Here is an 18,682-nt window from a genome sequence, read left to right on the forward strand (position 1 = left end):
TGATTGCACTAGGCATGTGGCACGCCACTACTCGATGCCCGACGTCTGTGTCAAGTGCACTGAGTCAGCACTGCCCCCTTCCCAGTAAACCAAAGTGGGCAGACTGTTGGGAGAAACGTGTGGCGAGCTGCATTAGCTCGTCAAAATGGGCTGCCCTAGAGGCCGCTGCTGGTGACACATGGAACAGCTGTGGCTAAACGGACCCATAGAAGAAGGCTCACACATTCCAGAAAGTGCACGATGCAGCCACAGACAGGCAGCCCACATGAGCTGGAGATGTGGAGCGGTCAACAAGCAGCAGTGGAGACCGAACGGAAGACTGCAATCTACAGGCCCACCAGGCAGAAGGAGACCAGGAGTGACGTCGAATTCTTGGAATGTGGCGATAGCTGCCATGCTGGAGTCACCGACTGCATCAACACAGCTCCCAGCACAAGTTATATTGGAGCGGCAAAAAGTAGCAACATCGACAGCCTGGTAACTCTGCTCATGAGAATGTGATGAGAGTGGTGGAAAACTTGTTGCATGATGTGTCTGGGGCAAGGAAGACAGCTGTGGAAACAGGCAAATTGCCAGCCGCTCAGTAGATGGCTAGGTTTCACGGAAGCTCGAAATTTAGTGCGGACATCAGTGCGAGATGCTTTTAATAGTTTCCACAATGAAACATTGTTTCAAAATATGGTTGAAAACCCAAAGAGATTCTGGTTGTATGTAAAGTACATCACTGGCAAAAAACAGTCAATACCGCCACTGCGCGATAGCGATGGAAATGTTACCGACGATGGTGCCACTAAAGCGGAGTTACTAAAAACAGTTTTCCGTAATTCCTTCACGAAAGAAGACGAAGTAAATATTCCAGAATTCGAAACCAGAACAGCTGTTAGCATGAGTGACATAAAAGTAGATACCTTAGGTGTTACGAAACAACTCAAATCACTTAAGAAAGGCAAGTCTTTCGGTCCAGATGGTATACCAATCAGGTTCCTTTCAGAGTATGCAGACACCATAGCGCCTTTCTTAGCAATCATATACAAACGCTCACTTGACGAAAGATCTGTTCGTAAAGACTGGAAAGTAGCACAGGTCACACCAATATTCAAGAAAGGAAATAGGAGTAACCCATTGAATTACAGACCCATATCACTGACCTCAATTTGCAGTAGGATTTTGGAGCATATGCTGTACTCGAACATTATGAATCACCTTGAAGAAAATGACTTATTGATACATAACTAACACGGATTCAGAAAATATCATTCTTATTCCCATGTGTTGTCGACAAGGGATCTCAGATCGATTCCGTATTCCAACATTTCCAGAAAGCTTTTGATACTGTTCCTCACAAGCTACTATTAATCAAATTGCGTGCATATGGATTATCGTCTCAGTTGTGTGACTGGATTCGTGATTTCCTCTCAGAGAGGTCACAGTTCGTAGTGATAGACGGTAAATCATCGAGTAGAACAGAAGTGATATCTGGCGTTCCGCAAGATAGTGTCATAGGCCCTCTGCTGTTCCTGACTTACATAAATGATCTAGGTGATAATCTGAGCAGACCCCTTGGATTGTTTGCAGATGACGTTGTAATTTACCGTCTAATAAAATCATCAGACGATCAATTCCAACTACAAAACGATCTAGAGAGAATTTCTGTATTGTGGAAAAAGTGGGAATTGTCACTAAACAAAGAAAAGTGCGAGGTCACCCACCGAGTACTGAAAGAAACCCGATAAATTTTGGGAATACGATAAATCGCACAAATCTAAGGGATGTCAGTTCGACTAAATATATAGGAATTACAATTACGAGAACTTAAATTGGAAAGACCACATAGATAATATTGTGGGGAAGGCGAAACAAAGACTGCGCTTTGTTGGCAGAACACTTAGAATATGCGACAAACCCACCACAGAGACAGCCTACATTACATTTGTCCTTCCTCTGCTGGAATATTGCTGCGCGGTGTGGGAGCCTTACCAGGTAGGATAGCTTGTTTCGTGTTATTGCGCAATAGGGGTGAGAGCGTCACTGATATGATACGCGAGTTAGGGTGACAGTCACTGAAACAAAGGCGGTTTACTTTGCGACGAATTTACGAAATTTCAATCACCAACTTTCTCCTCCGAATGCGAAAATATTTTGTTGACGCCCATCTACGTAGGGAGAAATGATCACCATAATAAAATAAGAGAAATCAGAACTCGAACGGAAAGATTTAGGTGTTCCTTTTTCCCACGCGCCATTCGAGAGTGGAATGGTAGAGAAGTAGTATGAGTGGTTCGATGAACCCTGTGCCAGGCACTTAAGTGTGAAATGCACAGCAACCATGTAGATGTAACAGGTGGCTTAACCTGCCGATCTGCGAGCCCATGTACGTGAGCAACACGACTGGTTGCCCTGAATGACAACCTCCATGCTTCCAGCACCACTGCCAGCACCAGAAGACGAGGAAGACCTGAGCCAAACATTCTGAAGGCAATGACGAGATAAGGCAACACCACCATTCACTTGCATGGGAGGCACGAAACCTATGTGTTCTAACAGTCCACCATGCCAAGGGGCTGACCTCTGTGAAGAAGCAAATCCAGAGCACAAATGCGCACAGACACACACACAAGAACAAATGTGGACGTCCCTAATGTAGATACTATTGTGCAATCCATGGCACGTCATGCTTCATTTGTGAAGAAAAAGCTGCAAAATTGCAGACTTTATGGAGAAAACGACTATTTATGTCCACTCACTTGAAGACTCTACAGTAATGCGCATCATTACACCTTGTTCTCTTTGCTGTATGCCATTACGTTTAATTCCTTTCAACAGATTAGTTATTGAAACGTAAGATAGTTGTATGCCTCAATATACTTAAAACAGCACAACCATTAATAGGTTGTTGATAGCAAGGAATAATAATTTATTTCAATAAAACACAAGTACTTCCTGAAAAAGCCCTTTTAAAATCTGGGATAAAACAGTTATGAAAATTACACTGAAAATTATCCAAAAACGGCAAACTTTATGGATCAAATGACTGTTAGCGTGAACTCAGTTGAAAGCCTTACACCAATATGGATCATATCACCTTTCTCTGCTTTCACTGAACCAAATAAAATATAATTGCATTTGAAACTAAGACAGATTTCGTTTCCATATTAGAGAAATGTTCTAAATGTAAGCTGTGGAATATCAGTTAAAGTGAGTCTATCTAACATACGTGTAAACTAAAATGAGCTAATCTTTCATTTCTCAAAAGATGCAGCTAAGGTGTCATTCTTCTTTTAATGTAATAGTTTAATAATTATTTGGTAGAAACTTGAATGCCGTCTCACCTGAATGATACTAATTGCAAACAAATTCTGTTAAGAAGAAAGTTTTCTCTAGAATAATATTTGTGTTTAGATTTAGAACAAGTGCTCTTTTACTTTTGGATAACAAAAATTTCTTTTCTGTAGATCCAGATAATAATTTCTGCACTGCTATGTAATTGGAACAACGAGATTACTCCTATGCGAATTTTTAATTGAAGTAAGACGTGGTTCCTCTTTGTCTGAGAGGAGATATTTACTAACGTCTAAAGGGTAGTGACAGAAAGCTCATAACATGGGAAAATCGTTGTGTCAAAGGTGTAAAAGTAACATCAAATCTATTAATAGAAATCTTTCACGATGGCAAAGCAATTACACAGAACTACAACAGCAAGATTATTAAAGCGACAATAACTATTTGATTAAAATTTCGATAGTCGATAACACATTCAGAGTGGAATCTAGCTGGGGCCATCTCGTGGCCCCTGTAAGAAGTTTTTGTTTTCCTACAGTGTAACTTGTGAAGGAAGGGCCAGTCTCTTTAACTCTGGTGGCCAGAGCACACGGTAAAAAAGCTGCTGCGGCACACAACGCTGCTCAAACTGGTAGGTTTCTGAGTACAAGCAAATAAGCATTCATGTTAAACTCATCCTTTTTGTTCGGCAGTAATCCGAGCTCTCATTTTCTCTGCATGTAAATTTCCATTTCCTCCAGTAGGTTCAGTAATTGTCCTTTTAGTGTTCTACGCAACACTTCCCTATTATCCCGTATATTTTGTCACACATTTATCTTTATCCAAATGTGTACAGCATGTGCCTTTATTTGGCTATACGTTGTTGATGTGGTCTTCGGTCCAGAGACTGGTTTGATGCAGCTCTCCATGCTACTCTATCCTATGCAAGATTCTTCATCTCCCAGTACCTACTGCAACCTACATCCTTCTGAATCTGTTTAGTGTATTCATCTCTTGGTCTCCCTCTACGATTTTTACCCTCGAGGCTGCCCTCCAGTACTAAACTGGTGATCCCTTGTTGCCTCAGAACGTGTCCTACCAACCGATCCCTTCTTCTAGTTAAGTTGTGCCACGAATTTCTCTTCTCTCCAATTCTATTCAGTACCTCCCCATTAGTTGCGTCATCTACCCATCTAATCTTCAGCATTCTTCTGTAGCACCATATTTCGAAAGCTTCTGTTCTCTTCTTGTCCATACTATTTATCGTCCATGTTTCACTTCCATACATGGGTACACTCCGTACAAATACTTTCAGGAACGACTTCCTGACACTTAAATCTGTACTCGATGTTAACAAATTTATCTTCTTCAGAAACGCTTTCCTTACCATTACCAGTCTACATTTTATATCCTCTCTACGTCGACCATCATTACTTATTTTGCTCCCCAAATAGCAAAACTCATTTACTACTTTAAGTGTCTCATTTCCTAATCTAATTCCCTCAGCATCACCCGAGTTAACTCGACTACATTCCATTATCCTCCTTTTGCTTTTATTGATATTCATCCTATATCCTCATTCCACTGTCCATTCCGTTCAACTGATCTTCCATGTCTTTTGCTGTCTCTGACAGAATTACAATGTCATCGGCGAACCTCAAAGTTTTTATTTCTTCTCCATGGATTTTTCGTTTGTTTCCTTTACCGCTGGCTCAATATACCGATTGAATAACATCGGGGATAGGTTACGTATGTTCTCTAAAACGAGTCGTGATTGTCCTCCCAGCCTGACCAACATAAAACTTTTCACGTTCTTGGCAGATGATCTTGGAGAATTTTGTACCTTTCGTTTTTACTTTAGCTTTTCTGAATGCAAGTGCAATTCTGTCGCAAACTGCGACATTATATGACACAGCAACAAACCTCTTGTCATCTGGTTCTGTTGTCTCCTCCTTGTCATGTATTTTTCACCTTGGCTTGTTATAAATGTTAGTTACACTACAGTCCTCATACGTTTTTGCCCTGGCTACTTGTTTGATCATGTTCAAATTCCTCCAATTCGTCATTATGGGAGAGTGGTAGTTCTAACATCCTGTCGAGCATGGCTCTAAAATAAGCCCACTGCAAAAGGTGGGAATTTAAGGAGATGGGACCTGGATAAACTAAAAGAACCAGAGGTTGTACAGAGATTCAGGGAGAGCATAAGGGAGCAATTGACAGGAATGGGGGAAATAAATACAGTAGAAGAAGAATGGGTAGCTTTGAGGGATGAAGTAGTGAAGGCAGCAGAGGATCAAGTAGGTAAAAAGACGAGGGCTAGTAGAAATCCTTGGGTAACAGAAGAAATATTGAATTTAATTGATGAAGGGAGAAAATATAAAAATGCAGTAAGTGAAACAGGCAAAAAGGAATACAAACGTCTCAAAAATGAGATCGACAGGGAGTGCAAAATGGCTAAGCAGGGATGGCTAGAGGACAAATGTAAGGATGTAGAGGCCTATCTCACTAGGGGTAAGATAGATACCGCCTACAGGAAAATTAAAGAGACCTTTGGAGATAAGAGGACGACTTGTATGAATATCAAGACCTCAGATGGAAACCCAGTTCTAAGCAAAGAAGGGAAAGCAGAAAGGTGGAAGGAGTATATAGAGGGTCTATACAAGGGCGATGTACTTGAGGACAATATTATGGAAATGGAAGAGGATGTAGATGAAGATGAAATGGGAGATATGATACTGCGTGAAGAGTTTGACAGAGCACTGAAAGACCTGAGTCGAAACAAGGCCCCCGGAGTAGACAATATTCCATTGGAACTACTGACGGCCGTGGGAGAGCCAGTCCTGACAAAACTCTACCATCTGGTGAGCAAGATATATGAAACAGGCGAAATACCCTCAGACTTCAAGAAGAATATAATAATTCCAATCCCAAAGAAAGCAGGTGTTGACAGATGTGAAAATTACCGAACTATCAGCTTAATAAGTCACAGCCGCAAAATACTAACATGAATTCTTTACAGACGAATGGAAAAACTAGTAGAAGCCGACCTCGGGGAAGATCAGTTTGGATTCCGTAGAAACACTGGAACACGTGAGGCAATACTGACCTTACGACTTATCTTAGAAGAAAGATTAAGGAAAGGCAAACCTACGTTTCTAGCATTTATAGACTTAGAGAAAGCTTTTGACAATGTTGACTGGAATACTCTCTTTCAAATTCTAAAGGTGGCAGGGGTAAAATACAGAAACCAGATGGCAGTTCAGTTACATGTTCCATAGATTATTTCAACAATTCTTTTATTAAAATGATTTGGAACAAACCAATCTGATATATATATATATATAGAGTCGAGGGACATGAAAGGGAAGCAGTGGTTGGGAAGGGAGTAAGACAGGGTTGTAGCCTCTCCCCGATGTTGTTCAATCTGTATATTGAGCAAGCAGTAAAGGAAACAAAAGAAAAATTCGGAGTAGGTATTAAAATTCATGGAGAAGAAATAAAAACTTTGAGGTTCGCCGATGACATTGTAATTCTGTCAGAGACAGCAAAGGACGTGGAAGAGCAGTTGAATGGAATGGACAGTGTCTTGAAAGGAGGATATGAGATGAACATCAACAAAAGCAAAACAAGGATAATGGAATGTAGTCTAATTAAGTCGGGTGATGCTGAGGGAATTAGATTAGGAAATGAGGCACTTAAAGTAGTAAAGGAGTTTTGCTATTTGGGGAGCAAAATAACTGATGATAGTCGAAGGAGAGAGGATATAAAATGTAGGCTGGCAATGGCAAAGAAAGCGTTTCTGAAGAAGAGAAATTTGTTAACACCCAGTATAGATTTAAGTGTCAGGAAGTCATTTCTGAAAGTATTCGTATGGAGTGTAGCCATGTATGGATGTGAAACATGGACGATAAATAGTTTGGACAAGAAGAGAATAGAAGCTTTCGAAATGTGGTGCTACAGAAGAATGCTGAAGATTAGATGGGTAGATCACATAACTAATGAGGAAGTATTGAATAGGATTGGGGAGAAGAGAAGTTTGTGGCACAACTTGACCAGAAGAAGGGATCGGTTGGTAGGACATGTTGGAGGGCAGCGTGGAGAGTAAAAATCGTAGAGGGAGACCAAGACATGAATACACTAAGCAGATTCAGAAGGATGTAGGTTGCAGTAGGTACTGGGAGATGAAAAAGCTTGCACAGGATAGAGTAGCATGGAGAGCTGCATCAAACCAGTCTCAGGACTGAAGACCACAACAACAACATGGTTTTTGGGGTGACATTACAACCATATCAGTAGCCATTGATTTCCTAAATATGCTAATGTCATGTCTCCATCTTTCTTAGATTAAGACACAAAAAAACTTGAACTTCCTTCTTCCTCCAGTTTCGTTGTGAACTTAATTTTTTCGTACATCACATTCATTGTTTCTGCTGCAGTACGTCACGAATTTCATTTTCGTCACCTTTGTGTAGCAGTACGGTTCGTCTACATAATGTATATAATAGATGATTTTTGCTCGTTTGTCAGGATTTTGTACAAAAAACGTATTTTCTAGGTTATTCATGAACATTTCAGCTGAAGTACCTGACAACGTCTTGCCCATTATGAGTCAGTCTTTTTGATAAGAAAATCTTATTGTTAAATTTAAAATAATTAAATGACAAAACAAGTACTAAAATTCTCATGAGTTCTACTATTTCTCCTTGACGAATCTTCTAGTATGTTGACAGGTTCTTTCGTATAATCAGTGTACCAAATACTGGAAGCCATAGTGGCCTCAGCAGAGATGGGTACATCTTTATCCCTTGCAAATTCATAACTATTTTTACATTTACTCTCCTTTTATAAGTATATTCTGCTCTTAGTCTTTGGTTAAATTCTCGGTTAACTTGAAAGTTGAGACATGACGTGTTAATAATCGGCCTAATTGGTTCCCCTTGCTTGCATAGTTTAATTGGTGACTGAAGCACTGGAATAGACGTATTCATCATTTTTATTTTAATTTTCTCTTTCTCATCACTAAACAAAAAAACTGTATTTTTCAGTTGTATTCCTTATTTCTATCTGAAATTTATTCACAGTATATCTCTTGATCTCAAGTACATTATCATCTATAAATGAATCTTGAAATGAAAATATGCGCTCTGAAGGATATAGTGAAAATCAGGTTTAACAAATTCTGTTTGGATAAGGAAATTATTCCTAAGTATATTATTGTCAGGGTTAATAATCGTCCAGCAGCGATACATGTGAAAAGCAAAAGTGAAATTTTATGGATAAAGGCAGAAATTATGGCAGCGTAGAAGTATAAAGGAAAGTGTAATCAAGAAGCATTAAGACACCACCTACTTTTAGGTTCATTACTGTCGACAAGAAAATTGTCATGCGTTTTTAAGGAGCTAATACTAAAATATACAGTGAACTGAAAAAAAGACTACAAAGATAGACTCGAAGAAAATCTTTCGTTAAACAAATTGTAATGGAACAGCAGATGGACACCGTGAAATGAAACATCAGTTTTTCGACAGAATAGTCCAATTTCATGAATATAAAAGTGAGAGTATAATGAAATGGATCTTCTGAATTACGGTCTATATTTTAATGGACGTAGCATTAAAAACTAATAATGTATATCCAAGTATGTGATTATGAACATAATAATGAAAAGCATTGAGAAGCACGTAAAAGCCTAAATTATAAATTAGAAATGGGAAGAGCTGCAGCTACGAAGTTGACAAACGGAGTGTTGCTGTCATAATTTATGATTATGATTACGCCCAAAAAAATTAATTTTTTGCAGGTAATAACATAGTTAAGATCAAGAGGTACTCTGCAAATGAACTGCAATCTGAAATGAGGAAAAAAAACATCCATTGTTATGCTGAACTGCACAGTTTTACAGTCTGTTAACACAGCATGACATGCAAGGAGACGAAGTGTAATCAATAAATTTTCTGCAGGTGAAAAGCCGAAAAACTGTCCGAACATTGTGATATTGTTTTAGATAATGTGGGAAACTATACTGCTCCTCATTTATTTATGTGTTATGTGTATCTGCTTTGTTCAGTAAACTAACGAAGAAACGCTATTTAGCGTGCACTGTAATAAAACAAATGAATTACAGCTTGCCGTGATAATGTTGCAAAAAAGTCTTTTTTTATGAAACGAAGTGTCACGAATTAGCAGGATAATTCGCACTGTTGGTTTTGAAACAGTCTGTGTCTGTTTCATTCCACAGTCGTGCTGAAGTAGCATTACAGGACTACCACGAAAGTATGACAATGTAGCGTAGAGGTAGGTACGTAACAAGATTCAGTTAACAAATAAACAAATAATTCAGTGCTAGAATTAAGTCTATACCGTTGACAAAAGCAGAGAAACCAGGCACTAAGAAGTGTGTAATTCAGCAAATTTTTCATCTTTAGATCTACAGGGTATAGTTGCCAAGTAGTATTTCTTCACTGATTCTCGATATGCCACCAAACGACTCTTCCACATAAGAGGTAAAAATCTTGTCTCCAGAGGGATAGGAATAAAAAACCTAACACACTCTTCTACTTGAATCGTGAGCACTTTAACGCTAAGCTAGCATACAGCTACGCCAAACATTATTCCCTTGCCGTCCCAGTGATGGCTAAGATAGAGAATTCGAAATGTAAATAGCGAAGTAAGCTGCAGTTTCTATTGGAGGGAGCTTCCTGGACTCAAAACCATGAATTTGCTGCCTCTATGTCATCCCTTACATGAGAATAATTCAGAAGATTTTATCAAAATTACGACAAAATACAGAGTGAATTTAACATGATAATTCTGAACCGAAACAGGAAGTAAATCGGCCATCACATAGTTGGGAAACATATCCTGCAACGTTGCAGATTCTGCATTAAACTAGCGACAGGCAGAAGATATTTGCCCAGCCGAAGTGTTTTCTGAGTTGGCTAGCAACAGGGAAGCTCGCCCCTCCAAAATGCGATGACGCCGGCTGTCAGCATTCTGTGTAAACAATATTCACTTTAATGTTACAGTATACACTTGAAAATTAAACAAATGAATCATTGCAGTGCTACTTCTATTCCACTTTCTGATAACATGAAAGGAGAAGCAGTTGTGATGAGAAAGTGAAACAAGGTGTAAGTAGGCTGTTTAGGTTTTCTTATTGGTAACGCCACGTAGCGCTCTGTATGAAAATCACTGGCTGTGCAGTCTGTGGCTAGTTTGCATTGTTGTTCGCCATTGTAGTGTTGGGCAGCTGGATGTTAACAGCACGTAGCGTTGTGCAGTTGGAGGTGAGCCGCCAGCAGTGGTGGATGTGGGGAGAGAGACGGCGGAATCTTGAGAGCGGACGATCTGGACGTGTGTCGGTCAGAGACAGTAAATTTGTAAGATTGGATATTGTAACGTTCCCTGGCAAACTCACGTTATTAAAAAAAAAAAGAGTTTATTTGTACCATATACGCCGCTCTGGGCAAGTTGTATATATCGTAATTATTGAACAAAAATATTACTGAATGTGGTGTAAAAGACATTTGTTATTCTCCTTATATTTTTTGTTGTAATATTTGTCTGTATTTAGGATAGGAATTTTTTCTGTATTTATTATGTGATTGTAAAATGTGTCAGTATTTGCGATAGCAGAGATATGTTGCCAGAAGAGAATAATATCGTCAATTTGCAAAGAAATGTTAATAGTCAGCAATACTATTTAAGCACAATGCATTATGTATTCTTTGGTCTTCTCTGTTCAGAAGTCATTGCGGTAGGACACTGTGAAAGAGTTTTTTTACGAATGGGTAGACTTCTTTTGTCTCTGTCTGGACTTAGCCGCCATTAGACGATGCGTTACGAATTAATGTGAGTTGTATTGTTGTTTGATCTAAATATATTAGAGTTTATCAAAAGTGTGAATTATTTATGTAAATTAGCTTGCCCACGTCATCTATAACATTTCTTTAAGAATTTTTCAGCATTTTTTAGCGGTGTTGCTGGGCTGTGCCGCGACCAACAATAGCAAACCCGTAAATCGGGAACAGATGCATAAAAATCAATGGTGAATTAAGAAATCGTTCTTCTTTTTCAGTGATCCTGTGGCTGATAAAAATTTGAATTAATTTTACGTTTGTGCATTCGTAGGCGGATAGCTAATGTTAGTTAACATTGAAATTTAAACAGTTTGGTTCTTTCAAAATATCTTAAATGTGTAATGAAGTAGGTTTGATCAGTGATAAATGTCGGCTTGGCAATAATTAAAACATTTTCTGCTAATAGAGGTAATCTTGTGTTCTATGGCTAGTGCCGGGATAAAATTCAGTAAAAATATTTAACAAAAAATCCACTGCATCAGGAAAGTGTATGCCAAGGCCGAATGATTTAAAGGACCCAATTCTCAACCTAATATTCTTAACCAGTTCATATGAGTTCACGTAAATATTATTTTTTCTTTAAATGTACATAATAATTAAGTAAGTAAAAATTTTTTATTACCACACAAAAATAAGAGAGTGGTTCTACAACAAAGTTCGCACGAAAGAAAATTAACTTAAAAACAACAGATAAATTTTATTATTCTTCTTTAACGAAATTTCAAATCAATCCCATTCATTACGACCGATTTCGTTAAAATATCATGGACTGATATATATATTATGACTTTTGAACACTATTAAGGTAAATACATTGTTTTTTCTCTATCAAAATCTTTCATTTGCTAACTATACCCATCAGTAGTTAGTGCCTTCAGTAGTTTGAATGTTTTATTTAGATGGCAGTAGTGGCGCTCGCTGTATTGCAGTAGTTAGAGTAACGAAGATTTTTGTGAGGTACGTGATTTGTGAAACGTATAGGTTAATTTAGTCAGGGCCATTCTGTTGTAGGGATTTTTGAAAGTCAGATTGCGTTGCGCCAAAAAATATTGTGTGTCAGTTTAGTGTTGATCAGAATAAGTAACGAGAGTAATGTCTGAGTACGTTCAGTTTTGCTCAGCTGTTTGAAAATCAAATAATGTAAGAGGTTTATAAGCACAGTCATGTATAATTTTTCTAAGGGAACGTTTCATATGTCGATCCTTAGCCGAGGATACCTCACTGGAATCTTCTGATTTTTTCTTGTAGTTTGTGTAATTAGTGTAGCTTTTGTTTATTGCTAGCCTGTAATTGTAGAGAGAATCTCCTTTGTAGTTGCACTCTTTCATTGTTGTATAGTAAAAAAGTTGTGGCATGCATGTAGATTTGCACCAAGTATTTCGCAGCTGCGTTTGCAATGAACTAGATATTATTTTCGGTGCTATGTTAATGTGATCTCTTATTTTTGCTCTTCAAATTGTGCTTTTCCGTGTTATCGTGTGAAATATTGTGACAATAATGGCGTGTGAAAAACCTAACACTAGGCTCCAAAGTAAACTGAGAAATAATAGTGACGACGAGCGTAGCTTATCAGCACCACTGTGTAATGAATTAACAGATATTCAAAGTAGTAATTTGGTAATTGTGCGTAGGGAAATGGAGTGGGCGGCAAATAATGGTGTAGACAATGAAACAAATAGTGAACAGGGAAGCATTATCGATCGATCGGTCGGCAACAGCTCGCCTCAGGAATCCGAAATGAAAGAACACAATATTGCAAATACTGTAGACTCAGGTTTTGGGTCCTCACCTTTTTCTCAAATGAGTCAAGACACATTTTCTGCTTGTCAAAATGTGAATGTTGCCGGTGAAAATGCACTGCCAAAAAGCATAGAGAAACAGATTCCAGACACTAATACATTATTATTGCAATTAATGCAACAAATGGAACAAAATCAAAGACAAACACAGCAAAAGCTTCAAAAGTTAGACACAATGGAACAAAATCTTCGGAAGTTAGACACCACGCTTGAACAAACACGTGAAGATTTAACTACTGAGTTACATAACATTAAATCAAAATGTCAAAAAGTCTGTAATGACGTAAAAACACAAATTTGTGAGCATTTTTCAACCTATTTTTTCGTGGCACGAAAATGCATTACAGAATCACGAAGCAGCCATAAAAGAACTGCAAACTATTGTTCATGAAAATCATGAGACCTTGCAAGCTAAAATTGACTCAGTTGCGTCTACCGATTCGGTTACGCAACTTGCAAAAACTCAGGAAAACTTAAAGGACACTTTAGAGACTCTGAAAATTGGTTCAGAAAGACACATGGAGGAAATTAGTTCATTATCAGAGAAGGTAGTTGAACTTTCGGATCAGCTAAATAATTTATCTACGAAGGTAGATAATAATCTAAATGACACAAAACCGGTAGTCTTTAATGACACAGAAGAGTGCAAACAAATTAGAAAATTCAAACAAAATCAGAATCAAATTAATACGCAACACCAAAGAGAAATCCGGGAAATACAAAATCAGCTGACACAGGTAATACAAGAATTACGTATTTCAGAGGACACTCGCGCTCCAATACGGGAAGAGGGACATAGAAATACGGAACAGCCACAAAATAATAACACAGGGCACTTCGGAAATTATGAAAGAAATTGGCAAGGTACACCGAATTTTGAGATGGAATCGCCGAAACGACGTAACAATGACCGATATGCGACTCGCCGGTTGGTTGGTTTGTTTGGGGAAGGAGACCAGGCAGCGAGGTCATCGGTCTCATCGGATTAGGGAAGGACAGGGAAGGAAGTCGGTCGTGCTCTTTGAAAGGAACCATTCCGGCATTGCGACTCGCCGACATGATGATTTTGACTATAAGCTGTTTATTACTACACGTAAATTCAAAAAATTTAAGAATTCCGGCAACGACATTTATCCACAAGCGTGGCTTCATCAATTCTCTCATTGTTTTCCTCCCAACTGGTCAGTAGAGCACAGATTAGAATTTATGTGTGGCTACTTAGAGAATGAACCAGCTGTAAGAATGCGATTGGTCATTCACGATTGCTACAGTGAAGGAGAATTTTATCATGCCTTCCTCTCAGCATATTGGTCTTAAGCTACACAAGACCGAGTAAAACATAGCATCATAATGAAACTTCCTGGCAGATTAAAACTGTGTGCCCGACCGAGACTCGAACTCGGGACCTTTGCCTTTCGCGGGCAAGTGCTCTACCATCTGAGCTACCGAAGCACGACTCATGCCCGGTACTCACAGCTTTACATCTGCCAGTATCTCGTCTCCTACCTTCCAAACTTTACAGTTGGAGTTCGAGTTCGAGTCTCGGTCGGGCACACAGTTTTAATCTGCCAGGAAGTTTCATATCAGCGCACACTCCGCTGCAGGGTGAAAATCTCATTCTGATAGCATCATAACGATGAAACATCTCGAACAATCTGAATTTTCTAGTCTTGTGAAATATTTTGAAGACATGTTGCACAAGTATCAGTACCTGTCAAACCCTTACAGCCCCTCAGAACTCATCCGCATTTGCTTAATCAAATTACCTGAACATTTACGACATATTATTTTGGCATGACGTTGCAAGGACGACATTGAAGCTTTTCAGGGACTCTTACAAGAATTGGAAATCGACACTGACAATCGCAGGATGCGAAAACAGAAACACAACAATTGCAGGTCACATCCGTCACAATTCCGCGATGAAAGAATTAATAACTGGACACGACAAGGCTATTCTCAGAACACAAATCGTAACCAAAACAGACACCCTCCTTATGACAACAGTTGGCAGAATAACAGTTACAGAGAAAGATCACATTTCCGTAGTAATGTATATGACAGAGACAATCACAGAAACAGACAATATGGCAACCAGAATTATTATTATCTCGAGAGACAGAATAACTTCAGACGCAATGGTCCACCGTGCAGTAATAATTCAGGGAGAAATTCTCCACCACTTAACTGACAAGAAAGAAACTACAGGAACTACCGACATGACGACAGATGATATTATCATAACGACAGACCTGAATTTCATCAGAACTGGCGGGATTCAAACAGGGCTGGGCCCTCTCGGCAAGGTGAATTTGTAGAAGTTAGGTCTCCTAATCCCAATAACGACGCACGCTAACAAAGAGATAGCAGACAATGACTCACACCACAGGCAGCCACGTGTGCCGGCTGGCTCAGAGAAAAATAACATAGACGCTAACATTGAAAAAAAATTCCAGCATTCCTTACCGACGTATACCGCATGATAATTGTATTCAAGTTCAAACTCTGAGTGCTGTGAAGAGTAAAGGTTTACACTACATTTCACATGTAAAACCGTTTACTGACAGATAATCTGCTTTTAACTTAGTCTTGGCTATAAAATTTTTCACTTTACATTACGAGTATGCTTTGTCAGACTTAGAAACTGTTAACATGCAACAATGTTTGAAGTTAAATATCCAGTCAAGAACCAAGAGAACTTATTTAAACAGAAATTACGAATGCATTGTTATAGTGAACAGACGACACAGTGTTATTGTATGTGTACATTCTTGCTTGTTAGTGGCACGATTACGTAATGACCATAAGGCTCACATACTTAGAACATGTACCGGTACTGCTAATGAGATTTTAATGCAACATTTTGGTTTACCTGAAAATACATTCTGGATTTAAAGTACTTTCTGAGAGATATCAGATGACACAGTGGTTAGTTTATTTGACAGCTACATGATTATATCACGAAGCTACTAATGAGTGACACAATTTATATTATTGCTTTTGCGCTGTATCTGTTTTATATCTGCACAGTTTTTCTGAATTCTTCTGGAAAGGAAAATATGTTTTAGTAGTAACTTTTGTGGTATAGCTACAATAAGAGAGCCTTTTCTGTAGCACAACAATACGTTACAGTACAGTATTTACTTCATCACGGCAATAAGCGTAACAACTACGATATCTATACGCATAGCAATTCACTTCGTTTATTACGAGGTAAGTACATTGACTTCTACAGAACTTTGCTTACAGACGACGATAATTACGACACTTGGCACATTTTTTACCCTCAAGTAATGACAGAGATTATGTTACAACAAGACACGCAATTCAGTGCCGCAGTACACGTATTTGAGTGATTAATTTTGTACTTAAAACATTTATTTTTCAAGATTTTTGAATTACAAAGAAAGTTTTCTGTGATACATTTCATTCCATTGCAGTAATCTGTAACACCTGAGGGTATAATTACATTAATCCTCAGGGGGTACGCGCTTACTTTGTGTACCATGTGTTTGGCAAGCACAAGGAGCCCTCACTAATATGGTATTTGCTTATACAACTTTACACATCGGTACCGTATTTCTCTAACACATAAAATAAACAGCTATCTGATCATTTAACTGAGAGAGACAAACATTTTTTTTACTTCATCAGTGACAGATGTTTCCGTAATTACACAGTTGGATAACTTCACACTTATGAAATTGTATTTTGTCTGTACTTTGTGAACTGTTCATATTTTTTTGGAACCATTGTGATACTATGAGAGCTTTGAATGATTTATTTGGTATGGGATTATGATTTTTAAAGTACGTTTGATGTAGATGACACTAGTGAAATGAACAGAGAATTTTTTTTAGGTTTTGAAATTATTGCAGAAAGCTACGACGTTTTTGAGATTTGACTGAGGTGTTATGATATTATTACGATGACGATGTGTATTATGCTGTTGAGGTATGTTTATGATCAATAATGAGGAATTTGATTATGCTATGTATTTATTATGATAAAATATTGAAGAAGTGTCGACAAATATGTATATGTGTAATAAGGTAAGGAATAATGGGTAATGGTTAGGGACTCTGATTTGTGAAAAAGGATGTTGGAAACCAAGAATCATACTTCAAGAGTTATGAAATGTGTGGAAATGCATGAATGTATCACAATGCTGATGAAAATTTTTTGAACACTGTTATGTTTATATGATTTTGTTTCTACAAATTTTTAACGCAAATATTTCGACCTGTGAAATTTTATTTGAATCAAACTGTCACTGTAGCGGAAACTGATGTCGTAAATATTTCGGTAAGGAAGGTAGGTCACCTTGACGTAATACACTGTGAGCACCAAGCTGTGCGACAGTCGCCTGGAAAAAAGCCATTAGTGTGTGCCTTTCAGAGGCACAGGTGGAGCAAAAAGGAGGCCATTATCCCCGCTATTGACATTTCTTTGTAGAAAGCATCGAAAATACTACACGCTCAAACTTGAAAATATATGATTACACTGTGGAGCTCTTGATTTATGATATTTACTAGAATGAGTAATGAAATGATGAGAAACATTTTTATATCTATTGTCACTCTAGTTGAAAGATTTTTTTACTGCCTTTGGAGATGCAATTTGCCAAGTGAATGAAGTTTCAGCTTTATGTATATATTTGCTCATTTTGTTTAATATTTAGTTTCTAGCTGCACTGCAGCATTGGTTAATATAAAATTTAATAGATGTACTAATGTAAATATTTTCTGTCTACAGATCCATTAAACAATAATTTTATGATCTACTTTCTTAAAAAAAGGGAACACAAATAGACATTGCCCTTCACAGGAATTGCATAAATGATTTTTTTACGATTTGGTAACTTGTCTGCTAGAGTAAGTTATCGTGATGCATCACTTTAGTGTTAAGATGTGACATAGGTATTAGACATGGCCATCTTTACTGTAATATTTTTTCTGCTTGAGGTATGTCATGTTTAGATATAAGTTATTGCATTTGCTGCTGCTGTGTGCCAGGCATAGTGCTACAGAATTTCGCTTTGTATTACTCTGTTAAGCCAGTTTTACTACTGATTTATTTTTCTTGTTTGCTGCACATTGCCTTATATTAGTTGTAATATTGCAATTGCTATGCTAATTTATATTTTTTGCTGCTTGCTTTGCCAATTTGCATTTTTTGTCATTGCTGTTTGCGTTAATTGTTTTGTGCTGCTGCATTGCCTCGTCCCTTAGTTTAGCATCTGAGCTCAGTAGATTTAAGTTGGCTTAAGAGGGGGTAGGCTATTTAAGAGAATGACTTGTGATGAATTGGGAGAAATGCATTGACAAGATATAAAAAAAGTAAAAGGTGAAATAAGAGGAAAGATCTATGGAATGAAGTTCCGAATTGGACTGCAGTACCAAATATTACACTGAAAACGAACCCTGTCCTTTCCTTTTGTATTATTCCGCTATATGTTTGTGTACCCTTGTGTATTTGTGTTCTTCCTGTCTTTATGTGTTTATCTGATACGATTTATGTCGTAGAATTTTTCTAATACTCAGATACATTCACTATGATGCGGAATACTGTTGTCCTCAAATATAATTTGCATTAATAATATGTTATTTACTTTGTAAAGATGTTTAGATATTATTAATTCTGTTCTGTTTCAATGCTCATATGTGAAATTAATGTTTCGAAAACTATTCTCATTATTTTATATATTTACTTATGTCATAATTCCTGTATTCTTTTGTAAAGCCTGTATTACTACAAATGTTATCT

At 37.9% G+C, this 18,682-nt stretch overlaps 1 protein-coding gene across 1 annotated transcript in view; it reads left to right on the plus strand.

Annotated features, from left to right (window-relative positions):
• The first annotated feature begins 240 nt into the window (after window positions 1-240).
• Window positions 241-18,682, plus strand: part of LOC124775250 (sialin-like) — a 223,527-nt gene continuing 205,085 nt past the window's right edge. Inside the window, exon 1 of the mRNA XM_047250087.1 lies at window positions 241-477. Coding sequence (XP_047106043.1) covers window positions 241-477 — 237 coding nt within the window. The remainder of the gene's footprint in view (window positions 478-18,682) is intronic.

This window comes from Schistocerca piceifrons, chromosome 2, assembly GCF_021461385.2.
Source record: "Schistocerca piceifrons isolate TAMUIC-IGC-003096 chromosome 2, iqSchPice1.1, whole genome shotgun sequence".
In the NCBI taxonomy this organism is placed as follows: Eukaryota; Metazoa; Arthropoda; class Insecta; order Orthoptera; family Acrididae; genus Schistocerca; species Schistocerca piceifrons.